We start from the raw sequence: 18154 nt of genomic DNA on the forward strand, positions 1-18154 counted from the left end.
GACAGTACACGCGTAAGTTTATATCTCATTTTTGTGGTTTGATTGTGCAACACGCAACCCCTGCCAAATGAAAAAGAGAATTCCAAATGTTGCTGCCCAACTCTGTAGTTGAACTTTCATCCTGTTTCGTGTTAGCACCCGCCGACTTCTTCGAGTTTGGCAAAAGATCGACCGCGGCTCTTGGATTTGCTCAGACGGCAAAATTTACCAGTTTTTTTTTTTTTTTTTTTTTTATCTCCCTAGTCTCTTTCAGTCAAGGCTTAGACGGGGTATACTTCTCCACAGTTTCATCCCTATCTTACCTTCAGATACAATCGTGATATTGTCTTGTAGGCAATACTACAAGAAATGAACCAGGATGGCTATTTGTATCTGTTAATTTCAAGACCTGTCGAGCGCTAGAAATGATATTGCATATGATCAACTTTTCTCCAAAGACAGAAGAAACGCATTCTCATATCATGTCACAGCATCTCACCCACTCAAGTATTTAATTGTCTTCTGACACAAAGAATTTCATATCAGGCTCCCGCAAAACGTCAAACATGTCTGTTTGCGTCAGCTGTAAAGAACCCTTGGTGCTAGGCATCGACGAGGATGAGAATGCCGCCCCCGTCCCAGACGACCTTTTGCTCCCTTGTGGATGCCATTACCACTGGTAAGCACCAGTCTCCAACCGCCATCTCATCTCACTCTCTTACAATTCAGACTATTCTTATATCTTTGCTCACACACACACACAAACAACATCACACCTGCCACCAAACCACTCAGGCAATGCTTCCTAGACTCATCCTCAGATGTCGTCATATCCCTGAAATGCCCATCCTGCGGTAACCACCTTGCCACAAACGCACCGGGTCCCTCTGTGACCAATACCATCTTCCCCTCGTCCCAGGACGTCGCCATTGTCACCCGCTACCAGAGTGAGGGCGGCGTCCAGGACGACTACAACATCCTTCCCGACGTCACCGAGGAGGCCTACCTGACCATGCACCCCGAGGCCCGCCCCGCGCACGCCTTCCACGAGATGTGCGCCGAGAACAACGTCGAGGGCATCCTCTCGATACTGCACGACTTTGATCACCCGGACAGCGATGACGAAGACGACGTCCCGAGGCTGCCAAAGGATCAGATGTTGAGGTATCAGGATCCGCTCAACGGCAACAAGAGCGCCCTGCACATTGCCGTCGAGAAGGACCAGCCCCAGGTTGCACTGCTGCTCTTGTACCTCGCGTCTGGCCTCGCCACGGACAGCTTCCCGCCCGACGCCCTCGAGGTCGCGGTCAACCTTCAGTTGCAGCGGCCCACGCTCGCTAGTCCGATGGATGACATCAGGGCGCTCAAGGACTCCCAGGGAAGGACGGCCGAGGAGTATGCGTTTCAGGCCGGACCTAGGTGGATCAGTTTTATCGAGGCGGGCATGTTCGCTTGAGACGTTCAGCATGGGGCCATTTTCTGGGATCGCGCCACAGACTCGGTTGTGCTAAGCAACGCGGGAGGGTTCAGGGGGCTCAGAAATGCCATGTCAAGAACGGCACCGTTTCAGATGCCATGAATATTCTGGCAAAGAGGAACCTGCCCTTATTCTTGCTCGACTGATGGTGCACGACGCAAAAGATATGCTCCCAAAATACGATAAGGCTGCATGCGCAATAGGGACTATTCCTAATGTGTGATTTCATTAAGCCCAACAGTACGCGATCCCGAAATATCGCAAGTCTATTCTCAAAACATGTCAACTGGTAAATGGTTCTTCCCCCAAGATATGACCGGCCTGTTCCCGGTCCTACCTCTTGCCGATACTATCTCCTGCCGGTCCCACTCCTGTTTGACAAAACCTGGGACATGATGAAGTGCGCAACATCTTCGTCGCTCCAATACGCCATATGAGACGCGATAGTGTTGATGGGATTGAAATCCAACGCGCTCCTTTATAGCGTTACGTTAGCATCCTCTCAGTCACTCGAAATGAACACGCAAAACAATAACCTGAGTGTAGAAAAAGAACTTACTCCTGAATACTGTAGTCCACCCTGCCGTTCCGGTTCAGCGCTCGTACCTTCATCTCCTCCTTGCGCAGCCTCCTGGCTTTGTCCTCCTCCTCGCTGAACTTTTCCTTGTTCTTGACCCTCCCATTCTCAAAGTTGGAAAAGAGCGTCTCGAGCTCGTCGTCAATGAGCGTCGCGTCGTTGCCGCTCAGCGGGCTGAGGCCACTGTTGTTCCTGGCGAGCTGGCGCTTGCGCTCAGCAGACTTCTCCGACTGCACCGACGCGTCCGAGAGGACGCCCGTCGCCGACGAAATGTTTGTGCCCGCGGCGCCCGACGACGGCGTCGGATTCTGCTGCTGCTGCTGCATGTTGGCCACGTCCTCCTGCGTCAGGCCGAGACTGCGGTTGAGGATGTTGCTCGCGATGCCGGCGCTAAGTGACGACCAGAGCCCCGAGACGCTCTGCCCTACCTTGACGCCGATTCCAGTGATACCTTGGGGAGCCACACTGCCAAATATGCCCTTCTTAGTGTACGGTAGGACTTGTGACTTGAGGCTGGACATGGCGGGCGTGATAAGCGGCTCCATGCGGTAGGCGATGGGGTCCGACGGGTGAAAGACGTTGAAGAGCTGCTTGACCTTCGGAGATGAGATGGAGAACGGCAGGCCGGTGATGGTTGACACGCGCTGGGTGGGATCGGCAGAGAAGAATGGGTCGTCCATCGTGTCCGGGTCCAAGGGGCTCTGAGATGGAAACGAGTCGGACATGTGCCGGGCTGCGATGGTTCGGCCCTTGAGCATTTGAAACAACCCGATGGGAGAGCCTATACAGTAAAGGTCTTCCACTTGAAAATCAAACTTGAGCTCTCTTGGGTCCTTGGACACTTCGGGTCGGCCATGCGATGGCCAGATACGAAGCGGGTTACGCTCGCTTGTCTTGGAATCCTCTTTTTGCCGGCAGAGAATGTCAAACATTATAGCGGAGCCGAGAGAATGCCCGATAATGTGGACTTTTCCTTTGAAGCCTGGGTTCCTCTCCATAAAGAGATTGTACACCCTGTTAGACTCCTCTTGTACAATATGTGCGATTTGCTCCCGGTAGGCACTCTGATAGAGCAGAACGTCCAAGGCAAGATCGGAAATAAGCGACCTGGCAAAGGCAACTCCTTCTACAGTGATGTCTTCCAGCGAGGGGTCTTTTTTTCGTCCGAGTTAGTCAACGAACTAACCTAATGTGGACTACTGCCATGGGGACTTACACTCATCCTCCTCGGTATAGGTCTCTCCCAAGTCATGCTCACGTTTCTTTTCTCGCTTCTTTGGGAAGTCTAGGAGATGTCGCCAGCAGACGGGTAGAACCTGAATACGACAATTGCCTGGACCATCCCCGTTATCTGAGTTTAATGCTTTGAGATCTGCAGAGTTGGAGTAGACACCCTTCATGGTCTTGCGAAGAATGTTGACATCGTGCACGAAGTTGACACTCTCCATTCTGCGCACAGGGAAGTTGGGGTTAGTGAAGCTTCTGAAATGCAGTTATTGAATGAGTCCACCCACCTCAATCCCAAGAGTTGTCCAATTCCGTGCGTCACAAGAAACAGGTGGTCGATATCTCGCCCTTGGTTTTCACCAGCCTGAGTGTTGTAGTCGTTCTGCATCTGTTTCTCTTGCTTCTTTCGCACGTCTTCCTCCTCTTGATCGCCTGTCTTATCAGCGCTTCCCATCAACGATGTCAACAACTCCTTGTCTCGATTATCCCCAGGCTCCTTGATTGGAGACTTGGTGCTAGGAGGTGCAGATCTCCTCTTGAGCAGCTTCTGTTGCTTCTCATCAAGCTTGAGCTCTTTTATGTCGGCAGGAGGTGTGGTAGGCCACCTTCCCTCCTTCACGTCAGCTTTCACTTCACCTCTTCCATCTGGACTTTCTTTTTCTTTCGTTTTGTTGGGCTCGGTATAACCGCGAACTAGCTTGACGCCGCTCATGTAACCACCGCCGGCAAACCTTTCGTAAACCGTCGATGTTACCCACGACAGAACACTATCGGAAGTCAACCATGCCACTGTGGAGTCTTGGTAGGTCGCAACACTGTTCATATACGTTCCAAACAAACGATGACTCTGCGGTTGATGTTGTGCCTGCGGCGCGGTGGGGGCGGCGGGCTTTGAAGCAGCCTCTGCCTGTCCAGCCGCAGCGGCTCTGAGATTGTCATTGGACCCCTTTGGCGTTACGTTTTGCGTGCCCGAGTTGCTTCGGTTGCGAGGTGGATATGTCCATGGCTTAGCCTTTAGGTAGCCCTCCTCCAGCTGCGCCGCCAGGTTCTCCTCGCATGGCCGCAGCGTCGACCCTTCCTGATAGAACCAAGTGCCTCTTCTCACGTCATAGATTGGGCCCAGCCAATACACAGGTGCCAGCTCTCGGTCCTCGATATCGACTTGGAAGAGAAAGTCCTCCTGAACATAGACAATGTGGTGGTCTGTGGGCTTTGGCGTTGAATTGTCACTACTTACTTGTGGCCTACGACTGAGCTTAGTTGGTTGTGGTTTGGCCGTGGAGCCCCTCCTCTTCTCCAAGTCTTCGAGTATCGTTTGATATGTTGCCTCTATGGACCGCGAATCCTCGGGCGCAAAGGGGACGAGCTTCTTTGGTGCTGGAGGTGGCTTTGGATCTTCGATCGGTTTCTTGGAACGCAAGAACTTGGGTTTACGCTTGGGTATCTGGTACACAGAAGCCTATTAGACACCGCCATGATGACACGAGGTCGGGCTCGTCGATATTGTGCTCACATCGACTGCATGGAACCATTTGACGTTCAGAGGTGGACAGTCAGGTGGATATCTCTTAATGCTCTGGCCGTAGACATAGTTGATGCTATGATCTCCGGGATTGCTGGCGGCGGAAGGAGGCGGCGGCGTGGAAGGAACAGGATCCTTGGGTGTTGGAGTAGTACTTCGACTACCACCCCAAGGGTTCATAGAGTCGACGGCAGAAGAGAAGTAGCTCTTGTCTGCCTTTTTCTCAGCAGACCCCGCGGGCGCCATGGCGTCGCTATGGCCTGCTGGGCCGGCGGGCCTCCGCGGAGCTCTTGCTGCCCAATGACTGAGGGGAGCGGTTTGATGATGATGGAAATAGTGCGTTGTTGTGAATCGGGCTGTTGTCGAGAACCGTCTTGTTGTCGAGCGGTTAGAGATGCACCGGAAAGCCAGCAGCTTTGAGTTGTGCTTGAGGAGTGTAAGTTCGAGGTTCGGCAAGGTGTAATGTGAGGAAGCTATAGTGGTCTCTTGTTCTTTAACACCCCTTGCAAGGTAGTTCCTGGGAAGACAGTGTGGGACCGTCCCGAACGTTCTCGGCGGTTTGAGTACTGAACCTTCTGTAATGCAATGTAGCGTTGGGCGGTGAGCTGCAGCCGACATCAAAACGGATGAGCGTGAAACCGACGCTACATACCAGGCAAATATAGCTTGTTTGTTTTGAACGGTCAAAACGGCTTGGTACTGTGCTGATGTTAAGGGTCTGCTGTCTTAGTGCGGCGGATTTGTCCGGACCATCATCTTGTTTACATACATGTAGGTACATACGTAGCACTCAGGTTAATTCAACCACATGCTGTGTCGTCAGCTGCCCCGCCTACTGCACTGCTCGCAATGCCGGGGCGGTGGTTTTTTATGGAGCTTGGGGCAGGGGGTGTAGGCCATCTTGCCCATGTGCTTCTTCTTCGGTCTTCCGTTCGACTCGACTTTACTGTACAACTATCTCTACCGGAAATTACAAAACTCTTTGCACAAAGATTTCTTTTGTATTCTCAAAAATTGTTTTTCATTCTCCGATTGCTAGCTTTTCTTGCGCTCTTGTACATGTGCGGTTAGAAAAAATAATCAGAAATTCAAAATAAACCAGAGTTGCTAGTTGCTATTTTGACGTGCGTCACAAGTGTCATCTTTGAACCGGAGCTACTCGAACCGGATGGTGTCCAATCGGCTAGATGATCCTCAACATCCTCAACGTCCCTCCATGTTGGGTGACATTTCGTACTGGCCTTTGATTAGGAGACAGAAAGGTACCTATTCCCACTAGGCATCGCTTTTGAGATAAATTAGGGCGGGTTGTATATATCCGTACCTCCTCAAGCCACATGTTCCGTAACTTCCTTGCTTTTCGCCTTGATACCTATACCATATTTGGCATACGCCGTCCATATGATAATACCTCATATCTCAGTACCTAGGTAGGTAGGTTAGGTACCTAGGTATCTATTCCTTTGTACATCCCTATCATGGCTTTGTTGAATGAGCAAAAGACAGAAGCACCATGCATGTGAATTCAAGGGTGTTGGCCCCACTTGTCGCGCGCTACGAAGTACCTAAGCTATCAGCTTGCGATCGCGCGCCTGCATATTGGTGGGGTACAAATGACTCCAACTCTGACAAGTCGAAAACAATCGCCAATTTTTTTTTTCTCCTCGGCGACGCGGTTGACCCCATCCATTTAAGAAAGCAACCGCATCTAGAAGCAAGCCGCCGCGATGGTGGCCGAAGCACCACCCTCACTGCCCGTAAAGGAGCAATTCGTTGACAAGGTCCCAAAGCGATTCAAGGAAATCAAATTCGGCATCCAGTCGAATCAGGATATCGTCAACCAGGGTGTGCTCGAAATCTCGGAAAAGCAGCTCTACGATGTCGAAAACAACAGGACGCCGTCGCGTCATGGCCCTCTTGACCACCGACTTGGTACCTCGAGCAAGACGGCCGAATGCCAGACGTGCGCTCAGCAATTGCAGAACTGCAATGGCCACTTCGGCCATGTCCGGCTGCCCCTCCCAGCCTTCCACATCGGCTATCTTCGGTTTATACAAATGATTCTCCAAAATATCTGCAAGGACTGCGCGCGTGTACTCTTGACCGAACCGGAGAGGCGGAAGTTCTTGTCTGAATTGAGGCGACCTGGCATTGACAATCTGCGAAGAACCGGAATCTGCAAGAAAATCAATGAGCAATGCAGGAAGGTCAAGATATGCCCGTACTGTGACTCGGTCAACGGTACCATCCGGAAGATTGGCGTTCTGAAGCTCGCGCACGACAAGTTCGTTACATTCAACAAGTCAAACGCCCTTAGGAAACAGCCGCCAGTTAGCAAGATAGTCTTTGACAACTCGTTCAACTATGCCAAGAAATCGGTTCCCGAACTTGACAAGCACCTCCGAAAAGCCATGGAGGATCTGAACCCCTTGAAAGTCTTGACACTCTTCAAGATGATTAGTCCGACTGACTGCGAGCTTCTGGGGCTGGATCCGTCAGAAGGCAGGCCCGAGATGTTTCTGTGGCAATATCTGCCGGCTCCGCCAATCTGTATCCGACCTTCAGTGCAGCAAGATACCTCCAGTAATGAGGACGATATCACAACCAAGCTGGCTGAGATTGTCCATATCGCAGGTCTGATCCGTGGTGCTTTAAGCAAAGGTCACCCAATTCAGACCATCATGGAGCAGTGGGAGTTTCTGCAGTTGCAAATTGCCATCTACGTCAACAGTGAGGTGCCTGGTCTTGGACAGCCTGGATTCGGAAAGATGACTCGAGGCTTCTGCCAGCGATTGAAAGGAAAGCAGGGACGTTTCCGAGGAAACTTGTCTGGAAAGCGTGTGGACTTCTCTGGGCGTACAGTCATTGGGCCTGACCCCAACTTAGCAATCGACCAGGTTGCGATTCCGATCCTCGTGGCAAAGAATCTTACTTATCCCGAACGTGTCAACCATATTAATATCGAGAAGCTGAGGGAGTGCGTCCGCAATGGGCCCACAGTTTGGCCTGGAGCCAATGCCGTTGTCAAACAAGACGGTGATGGTGAATACAAGATGAACCTCAAGTTCGGTGACCGCAACGACGTTGCCTATCGCTTGAGGTACGGAGACGTAGTAGAACGGCATATCGAAGACGGCGACATTGTCCTCTTCAACCGACAGCCTTCTCTTCACAAGCTCAGTATCATGAGCCACTTTGTCAAGGTCCGGCCTTGGAGAACGTTCCGTCTCAACGAGTGTGCTTGCACCCCTTACAACGCAGATTTCGACGGAGACGAGATGAATCTTCACGTGCCACAGACTGAAGAAGCTCGTACAGAGGCCATGACCCTCATGGGCGTCAAATATAACCTGGCTACGCCAAAAAACGGAGAGCCCATCATTGCAGCCACCCAAGATTTCATCACGGCGGCCTACCTTATTAGCCTCAAGGACGTCTTCTACGATCGCAAGACTTTTACCTACGTGTGCCAACACATGTTGATGGATGGCAAGGATTACCTGGACCTGCCACCTCCCGCAATCTTGAAGCCCCGAGCATTATGGACTGGAAAACAAGTCTTCAGCATGATGTTGAGGCCAAACAAGGACTCTCCTGTCAAAATCAACCTGGACGCAAAGTGTCGTGAATACAAGCCTCGTCCGGGCGAATGTCCCGACATGTGCCCTAACGACGGTTGGTTGGTGATTAGAAACTCGGAGGTTATGTGCGGCAAGATGGACAAGTCAATTGTGGGTGGTGGAAAGAAGGACTCGATTTTCTACGTCATTCTTCGTGATTTCGGTCCGGACCATGCTGTGATCGTCATGAGCAGGCTTGCAAAGCTCTGTGCCAGAACTCTCGGAAACAGGGGCTTCTCCATCGGCGTCGGCGACGTGTTTCCAACCATGGAATTGCGTGCCGAGAAAGAAGTGCTCGTTGCAAACGCGAACCGACAGTGCGACGAGCTGATTGAGACATTCAAGGCAGGAAAGCTGCAAAAGGCTGCCGGTTGTGATTTGGAGCAGACACTGGAAAACTCAATCTCGGGTCTTCTGAGTAAGGTTCGACAGTTGGCTGGTGCCAAGTGTGTCGAAACACTCAGTCGCAACAACGCTCCTCTGGTCATGGCCAAGTCCGGTTCCAAAGGTTCCGAAATTAACGTCGCGCAGATGGTGGCTCTGGTCGGTCAGCAAATTATTGGAGGCCAGCGTGTGCCTGATGGTTTCCAAGACCGCAGTTTGCCGCATTTCCACAAGAACTCTCGCCAACCCCCTTCAAAGGGTTTCGTGGCAAATAGCTTCTACTCTGGTCTGCTTCCCACCGAGTTCCTCTTCCACGCTATCTCGGGTCGTGAAGGTCTGGTCGATACCGCTGTCAAGACTGCCGAGACTGGATACATGTCAAGGCGATTGATGAAGTCGCTCGAAGACTTGTCGACTCAGTACGATGACACTGTCAGGACGTCTGGTGGAGGTATTGTCCAATTCCAGTTCGGTGCCGACAAGCTGGACCCGGTGGACATGGAGGGTTCGGCGGTGCCGGTGCATTTCGATCGGACATGGACACATGCCGAAACGCTGAGTTGGGACAACGAGGAGAAGTCACTGTTGCCTTGGGAGGTTCTGCAAGTCTGCGATCAAGTCATTGAAACTCAGCGCCAACGCTATGTGCGGCGAGATCTGGTTGACCGAAGCAAAATTCTTGACTACGAGGACCAGAGGGATCTCAGCATCGACGAGCACGAAAGTGCAAGAGGTTTCTGGAAGACCGTGTATAGTTATGTGGAGGGCCGTGCCAATAGGCTGGAGAGGATCCGGAAGCGGATTGGTCTATCCCCTGGAGGGGTTGACGATAGAACAGCCGATGATTCCAAGGCGGATATGCAACGAGTCGCCCAAGTGAATCGTGTCGCCAAGATATCTCACACCACGCTGATCAAGTTCCTGAGGCTCTGCCAGGAGAAACACGAGCGAGCCAAGACGGAGCCGGGGCACGCTGTGGGTGCGGTAGGGGCGCAGTCTATCGGAGAACCCGGTACGCAGATGACGCTGAAGACATTCCATTTCGCCGGTGTCGCAGGAATGAGTATTACTCAGGGTGTACCTCGTATCAAGGAAATTATCAACGCCTCCAAGCTTATCAGCACGCCCGTTATTACGTGCCCGCTACAGAACAATAAGCAAATCGAGGCTGCCCGCGTCGTCAAGGGTCGTATTGAGAAGACGTACGTCTCGGATGTTCTCAGGTTCATCGAAGACGAATGGAAGGCAGACACCGGCTCGGTGGTGCTACAAATTGACATGGGAGCTCTGCAGGACATGCACCTGGGCATTGGCCTGCCAGAAATTGCTGAAGCCATATGCAAACACAAGAAGCTCAAGATTGAGCCCGATGATTTGAGATTGAGCAGCGACAGCGTCGAGATTGTGGTTCGCAACACGTGGGCTGATACAGCTGCCGCCAAAAAGGCAGCGAGGAGTCGAACGACAACGGAAGACAGTCCTGACCTGCTACTGCGCGTCAATCACCTCCGCCGGGTGCTGCCTACAGTCCCAATTTCAGGTTATCCCGAGGCGGCGCGAGCAATCATTCAGACATCGGAGAAGAACGAGCACAAGGTGCTGGTGGAAGGGTACGGTTTGCGGGAATGCATGACCACTGAAGGTGTCATCGGCACCCAGGTGATATCCAACAACGTCATGGAAGCCCGTGACATTTTGGGCATCGAGGCGGCGCGTTCTACCATCGCCACCGAAATTGGATCCGTCATGGGAGACATGGGTATCGACCCTCGGCACATGCAGTTGCTGGCCGATGTCATGACTTATAAGGGCGACGTGCTTGGAATCACACGTTTCGGTCTGAGCAAGATGCGTGACTCGGTATTGCAGCTGGCGTCTTTCGAGAAGACGCCGGATCACCTGTTCGCCGCAGCAGCGGGTATGAAGACGGACAAGATCGAGGGTGTCAGCGAGTGCATCATCATGGGTCAGACCATGAGCGTGGGCACAGGCGCTTCCAAGATTGTGAGGGCGCTGAACCTCAAGCCAGACGATTGCAAGCCGAGGCCGACGCTGTTTGAGGATGCGTGGAGCCAGATTACGGGAAAGAAATAACTGGTTCGCGTGTGTAAATGTGTTTGTGTGGTGTTTAGGAGTTGTTGAAAAGTGTTTGCATACTACATAGCGCAGAGCATGGATCTAAGAATGGAACGTTTTTGATGATTCTCGAAGGTGTGCCTCACTGACTCGTCCAATGTTGTCTCTTGTCAATGGACGAACACTGATTTGCACATAGACGTGTATTAATCAACTGGGTTTTGACCATTTATTCTCTAGACTTGACCTGTTCCACGCATCATTGCTTGTCGACGATTCCCAATAGTGCCTACTTAATTATTGTCAAGCAACGAACTCGAAAAAGACCGCATTCTTTATGTAGAGGACAGTGTATAGACGAACCTATAAAGTACCTTAGGTACCTACAATTTACAAGGTACTTATCGCGAAAATTTTTGAAGACGAGATCCGCCCGCCTAATAGTAGGTACACTAGGTACGTACCTTCACCAAGAACCTTTACCGCTACTGCTAGCTGCACCCCTGTCATGTCCCTGGTCTCCACGACGGCAAGGACCCCGCTTCCATGCATAAAAGTCCCGCCGGTTGCCTGGTGAAGTTAACGATAAGACCTTATCAGTGGGGTTACATCGCCTTCGGTCGGCTGAGCTTTGTAGCAGGAAAAAAAAAAAAAAAAATTCTGGAGAAGCGCAGAGGAACTTCGCGATCACCACTTGAGAACAAATTTTTTTTCTTCGTTACATTGTACATTGGCATCTTACCATTTAATTTTCAAACATTTTTTGTGCCAACTCACTGCCTGCGAATCTTTCCATTTGAAGAGCTCGTTTATTTAGTCGAATCAAGCGACATTTTCAAATAAAGTCCAGTCAAAATGCCTCTTCTACCCGCCGCTTTGTACGGACTTCGCGTCCCGGCCGGCGATGAGCCGATGCCCGCTGCCATTGATTTCCCTGCTACTGTAAGTATGATTCTTGAAGCTGTGCCCGCTCGCGGCGCCATTGAGCTTTCTATCTTGGAGCGTTCGCTACGGCACAGCAACGCTTGATCGTCCTTTTCACGGGTCTAGATTTTCTAACGCGCCCACCAGATCCGCATCACAATGGCCGCCATCGACCCTACTGAGGAGCCCGAGGCTGATGAGGACGGCAAGGTCCCTCGTGTGCCCCGCTCAACACTGAAGCTCGTCAAGGAGACCGTCAACCCCGACATGGATGAGGACAGCGACGAGGATGACGACTACCTGCAGCAGCTCCTCGCCGACGGCGGCGACGACTCCGAGGATGATGAGGAGGAGGAGGAGGCCAACGGTGGCCCATCCGACCCGTCCAAGTCCAAGAAGGCTCGCCAAGAGGCTGCGCTTAAGAAGCTTCTCGCTGCCGCCAACGAGGAGGACTCGGACGAGGAGATGGCCGACGCCGGCTCCAAGTCTAAGAAGTCGAAGAAGGGCAAGGCTCCTGCCACCAAGGACGACGATGAGGACTCCGAGGACGAGGAAGATGATGACGACTCGGACATGGGTGTCGACATGGAGGAGCACGTTTTGTGCACGCTCGACCTTGAGAGGGTTAGTATTTTATTTTGCGGAGACATCCAACTATGAGACCCTGTTGCTAACCTGATTGTCCCGTATAGAACTTCCAGCAGCCTCTTGACATTGTTATCGGAGAGGGTGAGAGGGCTTACTTCGTCGTCAGCGGCACACACTCGATCCACCTCACCGGAAACTACGTCATCCCCGATGTCGAGGAGGACGACAGTGATGATGAGGATGACAGCGACGACGAGTACGACCTCACCCCCGACATGGAGGATGCTCTCGGCGATGGCGAGTCTGTCTCAAGCGACGACCTTGACGAGATCGACGGTGCTATGCGCGTCGAGGAGATCGACACAGACGAGGAGGAGGCCCCCAAACTGGTCAAGGCCAAGGACAGCAAGAAGGGCAAGAAGCGCCCCGCTGAGGACGAGGAGGCCGAGGGTCTCGATGCTATGATTGCCCAGGAGGCCGAAAGCAAGCTAAGCAAGAAGCAGCAAAAGAAGCTCAAGAACAACAAGGGCGAGGCTGTCGAGGCCGAGGCCAAGGAGAAGGCCACCCCCGCCAAGGGTGACAAGAAGGTCCAGTTCGCCAAGAACCTGGAGCAGGGTCCCACTGGCTCTGCCGAGAAGCCCAAGGCCAACGGCAAGGCCTCGCTCGGTGTCAAGACCGTCCAGGGCATTACTATCGATGACCGCAAGCTTGGCCAGGGCCGTGTTGCCAAGTCGGGTGACAAGGTCAGCATGCGCTACATTGGCAAGCTCACAAACGGCAAGGTGTTTGATGGTGAGTTATGTCTCAGTTTACTATGCCTCACAGTTTTCATTTATGGATGAGCATTCACTGACAGTATTTTTCTCCTTTTTACAGCCAACAAGAAGGGCCCTCCTTTCAGCTTCAAGCTTGGTAAGGGTGAGGTCATTAAGGGCTGGGACATTGGTGTCGCCGGCATGGCTGTCGGTGGAGAGCGCCGCCTGACCATCCCGGCCTCGCACGCCTACGGAAGCGCGGGCGTTCCCGGCATTCCCGGAAACAGCACACTTGTTTTCGACGTCAAGCTTCTCGAGATCAAGTAAATGCTCGGTACAGAGCAGGATCAAAGGAGGACTTGGAAAAGAAATAAGTAAAAATATGAAAAAATAACTTGTCTAAAAAAGGATCTGGGTTTTCGGAAGGCGTTTCGGCAAACTTGGTTTATATCGGCAAAACCTTTCCACTCAGATGAGAAAACCGACTAATAACTACCATGACACATCGTGAAGATTTCCTTTCTTTTATGTTTAGTTTGAGAAAATAAAAATAAAAATTCATAAAACTTGTCTTTTCTATTAACACAAACTGTTGTTGCTGTCTTGATTGTCCTGATAGAATCTTGCGTGCGTGTGTAGGTGCCAAGACTTATTATGCTTTTTCATTTTGCCTTCCATTCACTTTGACCGTGTCATTAGTTAAGTATTAGTTCGTGGGTTAGTCCAGCTTTGACCATGCTTGTGGTGTGTGCTCTCATCCTTTAGTACCGGTCATCCAGGTTGGAACCCCTTTGCCTCGTAAAATAGGGGGTCCCCAAGGCACTTTGAGAGTAGATACCTAGGTAGGTAGGTAGGTAGGCAGGTAGGTAGGTAGGTATGCCGAAGAAGTCCTGGCCTATGAACACTTGCGTGGAATACAGGTGCAGGCTTCCTTTAATCTCAGTCACTTAAGAGTATGGCATAACTTAGGTAAGGAAAGGTACCTAGGTACATAAGGTAGGTAAGGTAGGAACCTGATCTGTGGATAAATGCCTCAGATGAAGCATGGCACCTTCCCAAGAAAGAGAAAACTGACAGAGAAGGTAGAACTTGAAAGGCGCTTTCCGCCTATGCGATCTTGTGTCTTTGCTGCTGGAAGGGCTTTGACGAATTGCTGCTCTGAAAGATCCTTGGCCCTATGAAGTGGAATCTGGAAGACAGAACGTTCTTTTCAGCTGCTCTGATCTGACATTCAATAGACACTAGATGTCGTCCCCAAATTGCTTAGGCTTTTATTCCCATGCTTCACTATTCCACAAAAGTCTTCAGTCTTTTCTCTTTCATTCTGTTTTATTTTGATATCATCCAAAATCACAGTTTCAGCATATCACTCTAGGCTTGTTCCGTTCGCTTTCTTTTTTTTTTTTTTTTTTTTTTTAGATTTGGATATTCACTTCGTTCAGTTCACGACAAGAAACCACAAACCCCGTTCCTCAGCATATCATAAAACATGATGTTAAGGGGAAGAGCCGCAGGCAAAGTCCTGGGTGGCTCTGATACAATGTTATTGGAGCAGGATGACAAAACCCGAGAATCACAGCCAGATCAGGTACAGGGTGAATATTACTACTCTGCGTCGCAGGCGGGCAACAGCAGCAGCGGGTCGTCATTACAGACCAAGTTGCCGCGCAGAGAGTCCAAGGTCAGCTTGGCTCTCAGGGCGCTGACCAACAGAAGTACGATAGATGAGCTAGTCTTCGCGCTCATAAGTTCTCCAAGAGGATAACATAATACTAGGCAATGCTAACGTGATCGGCAAACTCACTAATTTGTGTCGTCCTCAGGTTCCAGTATATCTGTATTAGAACGGCCCGCGAGCCCACACGGCACGACGACGTCCCAACGCCCATCTCCGCCGCGGGGCAGCCCCATGAGTATTGTCAAGAAGGTTTCATCGTCCATCTTTAAGCCCGCGATAGAACATACGGTTATGCACCGCTCCAAGCACAAGGCTCGACTATCTCTTGAAGCTATCGGGACCGCATCCACGGTAGCTGTGGCATCGTCTGAACCAGCCGGCGTGTTTTTGCCAGTCTCGTCGTCAGCACTGAACGCGGCCAGCAACAGCAATATCAGTGCCACTGATAGCAAGCCTGCAGTCCGCAGCTCGCAGCTTTTCTCTGCACCAAACACCATTTCAACCGGCATGACCTCGCTCGATTCTAAATTCTCAGGCTCAACCAAGTCTAAAGACAAAGAGGCTGCCGCCCAGTCCAAGGAGAAGGATGTTGCCGACATCCCTGACAGACCCGATGACCCCATTTGCAGGAAGAGTATCGCCCCTGCGAGGCGCCGCGTTCCTATGACACGCTGCAGCCCCGAGGGGCCTCTGGCACCAATTCAGGAAACAAAGTCACTAGAGGATACTGCAGCCACTGCACCCACCATCGCCACGGTCGAGAAGGCCGCAGCAGCCAAGATCTACCTGGAAACGTTCTATGACAAGCTTCTGTCACACCCAACCCCTCGTGACATACGCCTGCAAGTGCTCAAAGGCGATCTGAACCGCGATGCGCAGGTAATGAGCCCCGAGGACTATGCAGTCCGGCGCCAGTCATATTTTGACGGCTTCTGCCGCGCCGAATCCGATTACCTGCGTGAGATGCGGGTTATGAAGGCTCGCTCCATTCGCGCCCTCAATTCGCCCAAAGGCAGCAGCTTCACGGGTACTCCCGATATCTGCGAAAACGACTATGACGTCCTCAAGATCCTGGGCAAGGGTAGCTTTGGTGTTGTCCGCCTGGTGCGGGACCGACGAGAGGCCCAACAGCCACTACAACAGCCATACTGTAGAACTCCAGGTCCGGCTGTGTATGCCATGAAGGTCATCCGCAAGAGCACAATGTTGCGCACAAGCCAAGAGGGTCACTTACGGGCTGAGCGGGACTTCCTCGTGGCGTCAGAGGGTTCGACGTGGATCGTACCGCTAATTGCGAGCTTTCAGGACGCGGCCAACCTGTACCTTGTGATGGAGTACATGCCCGGGGGCGACTTCCTGGGTCTCCTGATACGTGAGACGACTCTGACGGAGCAGGTGGCGCGCTTCTACGCGGCGGAAATGGTGCTGTGCGTCGAGGCGGCGCACGCGCTACGTTGCATTCACCGCGACGTCAAGCCCGACAACTTCCTCATCAGTGCATCGGGCCACCTGCGCATCAGTGATTTTGGACTGGCTTTTGATGGCCACTGGAGCCACGACACGGCCTACTACAACAACCACCGGTACTCAATGCTGCGGAGGCTAGGAATCAGCGTCGAGGGCGACGAGCAGGACCAGCGCGAGGGACAGAGCGTGCGCATGACGATGAAGTGGGCCAGCAGCATCATGAATGGGATGGAGAAGCACGAGCGCAAGGATCCGGCGCCAGGGGAGGAGGCTAGCTTTGACGGCCACTGCAACAAGACGGTTGGCACCAACAGCGGATCAAGAGAGCCGCTGCTGGCGTGGCGCAACCGTTGCGGTAACCGTACTTGGGCGACCAGTGTGGTCGGCACTAGCCAGTACATGGCACCCGAAGTTGTGCGAGGCGAGAAGTACGACGGGCGATGCGACTGGTGGAGCGTCGGTGTGATCCTGTATGAGTGCATCTATGGCCACACGCCTTTCCTGAGCGACGAGGGCCGCCACCAGACCAAGCAGAACATTGTAAACCACCATTCCACCTTCGCGTTTCCGTTGCAGCCCGAAGTCAGTCCACGTTGCCAGCAGCTGATGATGAGCCTGATCACCGATAAGCAGCACCGGCTGTGCTCGCGGCGGTATATCTTCAAGGACATTGCTGCTGCTGCTGGGACATCTGGTGCTGGGGGCTCGGAGTTTACAGGCGCTGGCGTTGGTAGTATTGGCAGCAGGGATCTGGCCGGGCGTTTTGTGTTCCCCTACGATGCCGAGGACATCAAGGCGCATCGATGGTTTCGCAACATTCCATGGGAACATCTACACAAGCTCCCGCCGCCATTTGTGCCGCAAATTCGCAGTGCCGATGACACCAAGTACTTTGACGATGACGAAGATCCCATTAGCGACTGGTCCGACACGGAACCCTCCACACCTGGAGACGGCGAGGCCGAGACGACTGTTATCGGCACAGCCGCCATGACCACAAGCACGGCTGATACCATCAACGGCGCTACTTCCATTATACACGCGGCGGTGGACAGCCCCGTGGACAGCCCGCGTACGTCACGAAACTACAACGGCGGGGTGGTCACGGCGCTGACGCGACAGCAAGTCCGGGAGGCGGAGATTGCGGCATGGCTGCGCGGGTTCCGACGCTGCATCCAAAAGGCGGCGCGTCACTGGGTGCAGGTGCCGTACGACGCGCTGAGGTTGCGAAACATCGACCTGCGCATCGAATCCCTTCCAGACCTGACGGTCGAGCAGCGCGAGATCCTGCGCAGGTTCGTGCGCATATTCGGGCGCAAAGAGAAGAAACGGCCACGAGACAGACTGCTGCGAGACAGGCAGACCAAGGGAATCGTGCTCGAACTGAGGAAGAGGAATGCATTCCTGGGCTACACGTGGCGGCGCATGAGGCCTGAAGCGTTACAGGAAATGATCTCGGCGGCAGAGGCAGAGGCCGAGGCTCGAAAGGCTGCAAGGGCGCTTGGGCAAAATCTTTTCGAAAGATACGATAGTGGCTATGATGGCGACGATGGCGATGATAGAAGAAGTCTCCTTGGACATGGAGACATACCCTGAGCCGGGTGTTGCCGACTTTTGTCATCTTGTGTCGAATGGCCCGGGATTGTGCGTATGTAGAAATGTATTTTTCTAGGGTGGGTGGTATGAAGTGACAACAGGTTGTAGACCGAACGAGGGGAGAGGGGGTCAGCTTGTTTGGCCATTGGCCTTCCGAAGACATGGTTGGGATCAAGGAAGAAAGCGTCAAGGAGAGAGGCACCAAAAAAAAGGGGGTAAAGAGGCTCAAACAAAAGAAATATTCTATTAGTCATATCGTTATGGTGTATCGTTATTAGGATCCT

The 18154-nt window shown here is 52.5% G+C and overlaps 5 protein-coding genes across 5 annotated transcripts; 4 read left to right on the forward strand and 1 right to left on the reverse strand.

The window, feature by feature from the left end:
* Nucleotides 1–545: 545 nt before the first annotated feature.
* Nucleotides 546–1435, forward strand: PgNI_03049 (uncharacterized protein; the record flags this gene model as incomplete). The annotated part of the gene is made up of 2 exons (XM_031123103.1): nucleotides 546–658; nucleotides 775–1435. 2 exons carry the CDS (start codon nucleotides 546–548, stop codon nucleotides 1433–1435), a joined length of 774 nt encoding a protein of 257 aa, XP_030984621.1.
* Nucleotides 1436–1805: 370 nt separating this feature from the next.
* PgNI_03050 (uncharacterized protein) lies at nucleotides 1806–5400 on the reverse strand (the record flags this gene model as incomplete). Its single annotated transcript, XM_031123104.1, has 5 exons — nucleotides 1806–1932; nucleotides 2016–3186; nucleotides 3250–3482; nucleotides 3548–4704; nucleotides 4774–5400. The coding sequence occupies 5 exons, from the start codon at nucleotides 5398–5400 to the stop codon at nucleotides 1806–1808; spliced, it is 3315 nt and encodes a 1104-aa protein (XP_030983473.1).
* Nucleotides 5401–6509: 1109 nt separating this feature from the next.
* PgNI_03051 (uncharacterized protein) lies at nucleotides 6510–10880 on the forward strand (the record flags this gene model as incomplete). The annotated part of the gene is made up of 1 exon (XM_031123105.1): nucleotides 6510–10880. The coding sequence occupies one exon, from the start codon at nucleotides 6510–6512 to the stop codon at nucleotides 10878–10880; it is 4371 nt and encodes a 1456-aa protein (XP_030983472.1).
* A 675-nt stretch (nucleotides 10881–11555) lies between these two features.
* On the forward strand, nucleotides 11556–13711 carry PgNI_03052 (uncharacterized protein). The gene is made up of 4 exons (XM_031123106.1): nucleotides 11556–11804; nucleotides 11934–12410; nucleotides 12479–13166; nucleotides 13251–13711. The coding sequence occupies exons 1-4, from the start codon at nucleotides 11718–11720 to the stop codon at nucleotides 13454–13456; spliced, it is 1458 nt and encodes a 485-aa protein (XP_030983475.1). The 5' UTR covers nucleotides 11556–11717; the 3' UTR covers nucleotides 13457–13711.
* Nucleotides 13712–14618: 907 nt separating this feature from the next.
* PgNI_03053 (uncharacterized protein) lies at nucleotides 14619–17870 on the forward strand (the record flags this gene model as incomplete). The annotated part of the gene is made up of 2 exons (XM_031123107.1): nucleotides 14619–14844; nucleotides 14953–17870. 2 exons carry the CDS (start codon nucleotides 14619–14621, stop codon nucleotides 17868–17870), a joined length of 3144 nt encoding a protein of 1047 aa, XP_030983474.1.
* Between the last annotated feature and the right edge of the window lie 284 nt (nucleotides 17871–18154).

Source organism: Pyricularia grisea (genome assembly GCF_004355905.1).
Source record: "Pyricularia grisea strain NI907 chromosome Unknown Pyricularia_grisea_NI907_Scaffold_2, whole genome shotgun sequence".
In the NCBI taxonomy this organism is placed as follows: Eukaryota; Fungi; Ascomycota; class Sordariomycetes; order Magnaporthales; family Pyriculariaceae; genus Pyricularia; species Pyricularia grisea.

Coding starts and splice junctions, on each gene's coding strand:
- PgNI_03052 (XM_031123106.1), top strand. CDS start 11,718: ATGCCTCTTCTACCCGCCGCTTTGTACGGACTTCGCGTCCCGGCCGGC. Junction 11,805..11,933: donor CCATTGATTTCCCTGCTACT/GTAAGTATGATT, acceptor CGCGCCCACCAG/ATCCGCATCACAATGGCCGC. Junction 13,167..13,250: donor AAACGGCAAGGTGTTTGATG/GTGAGTTATGTC, acceptor TCCTTTTTACAG/CCAACAAGAAGGGCCCTCCT.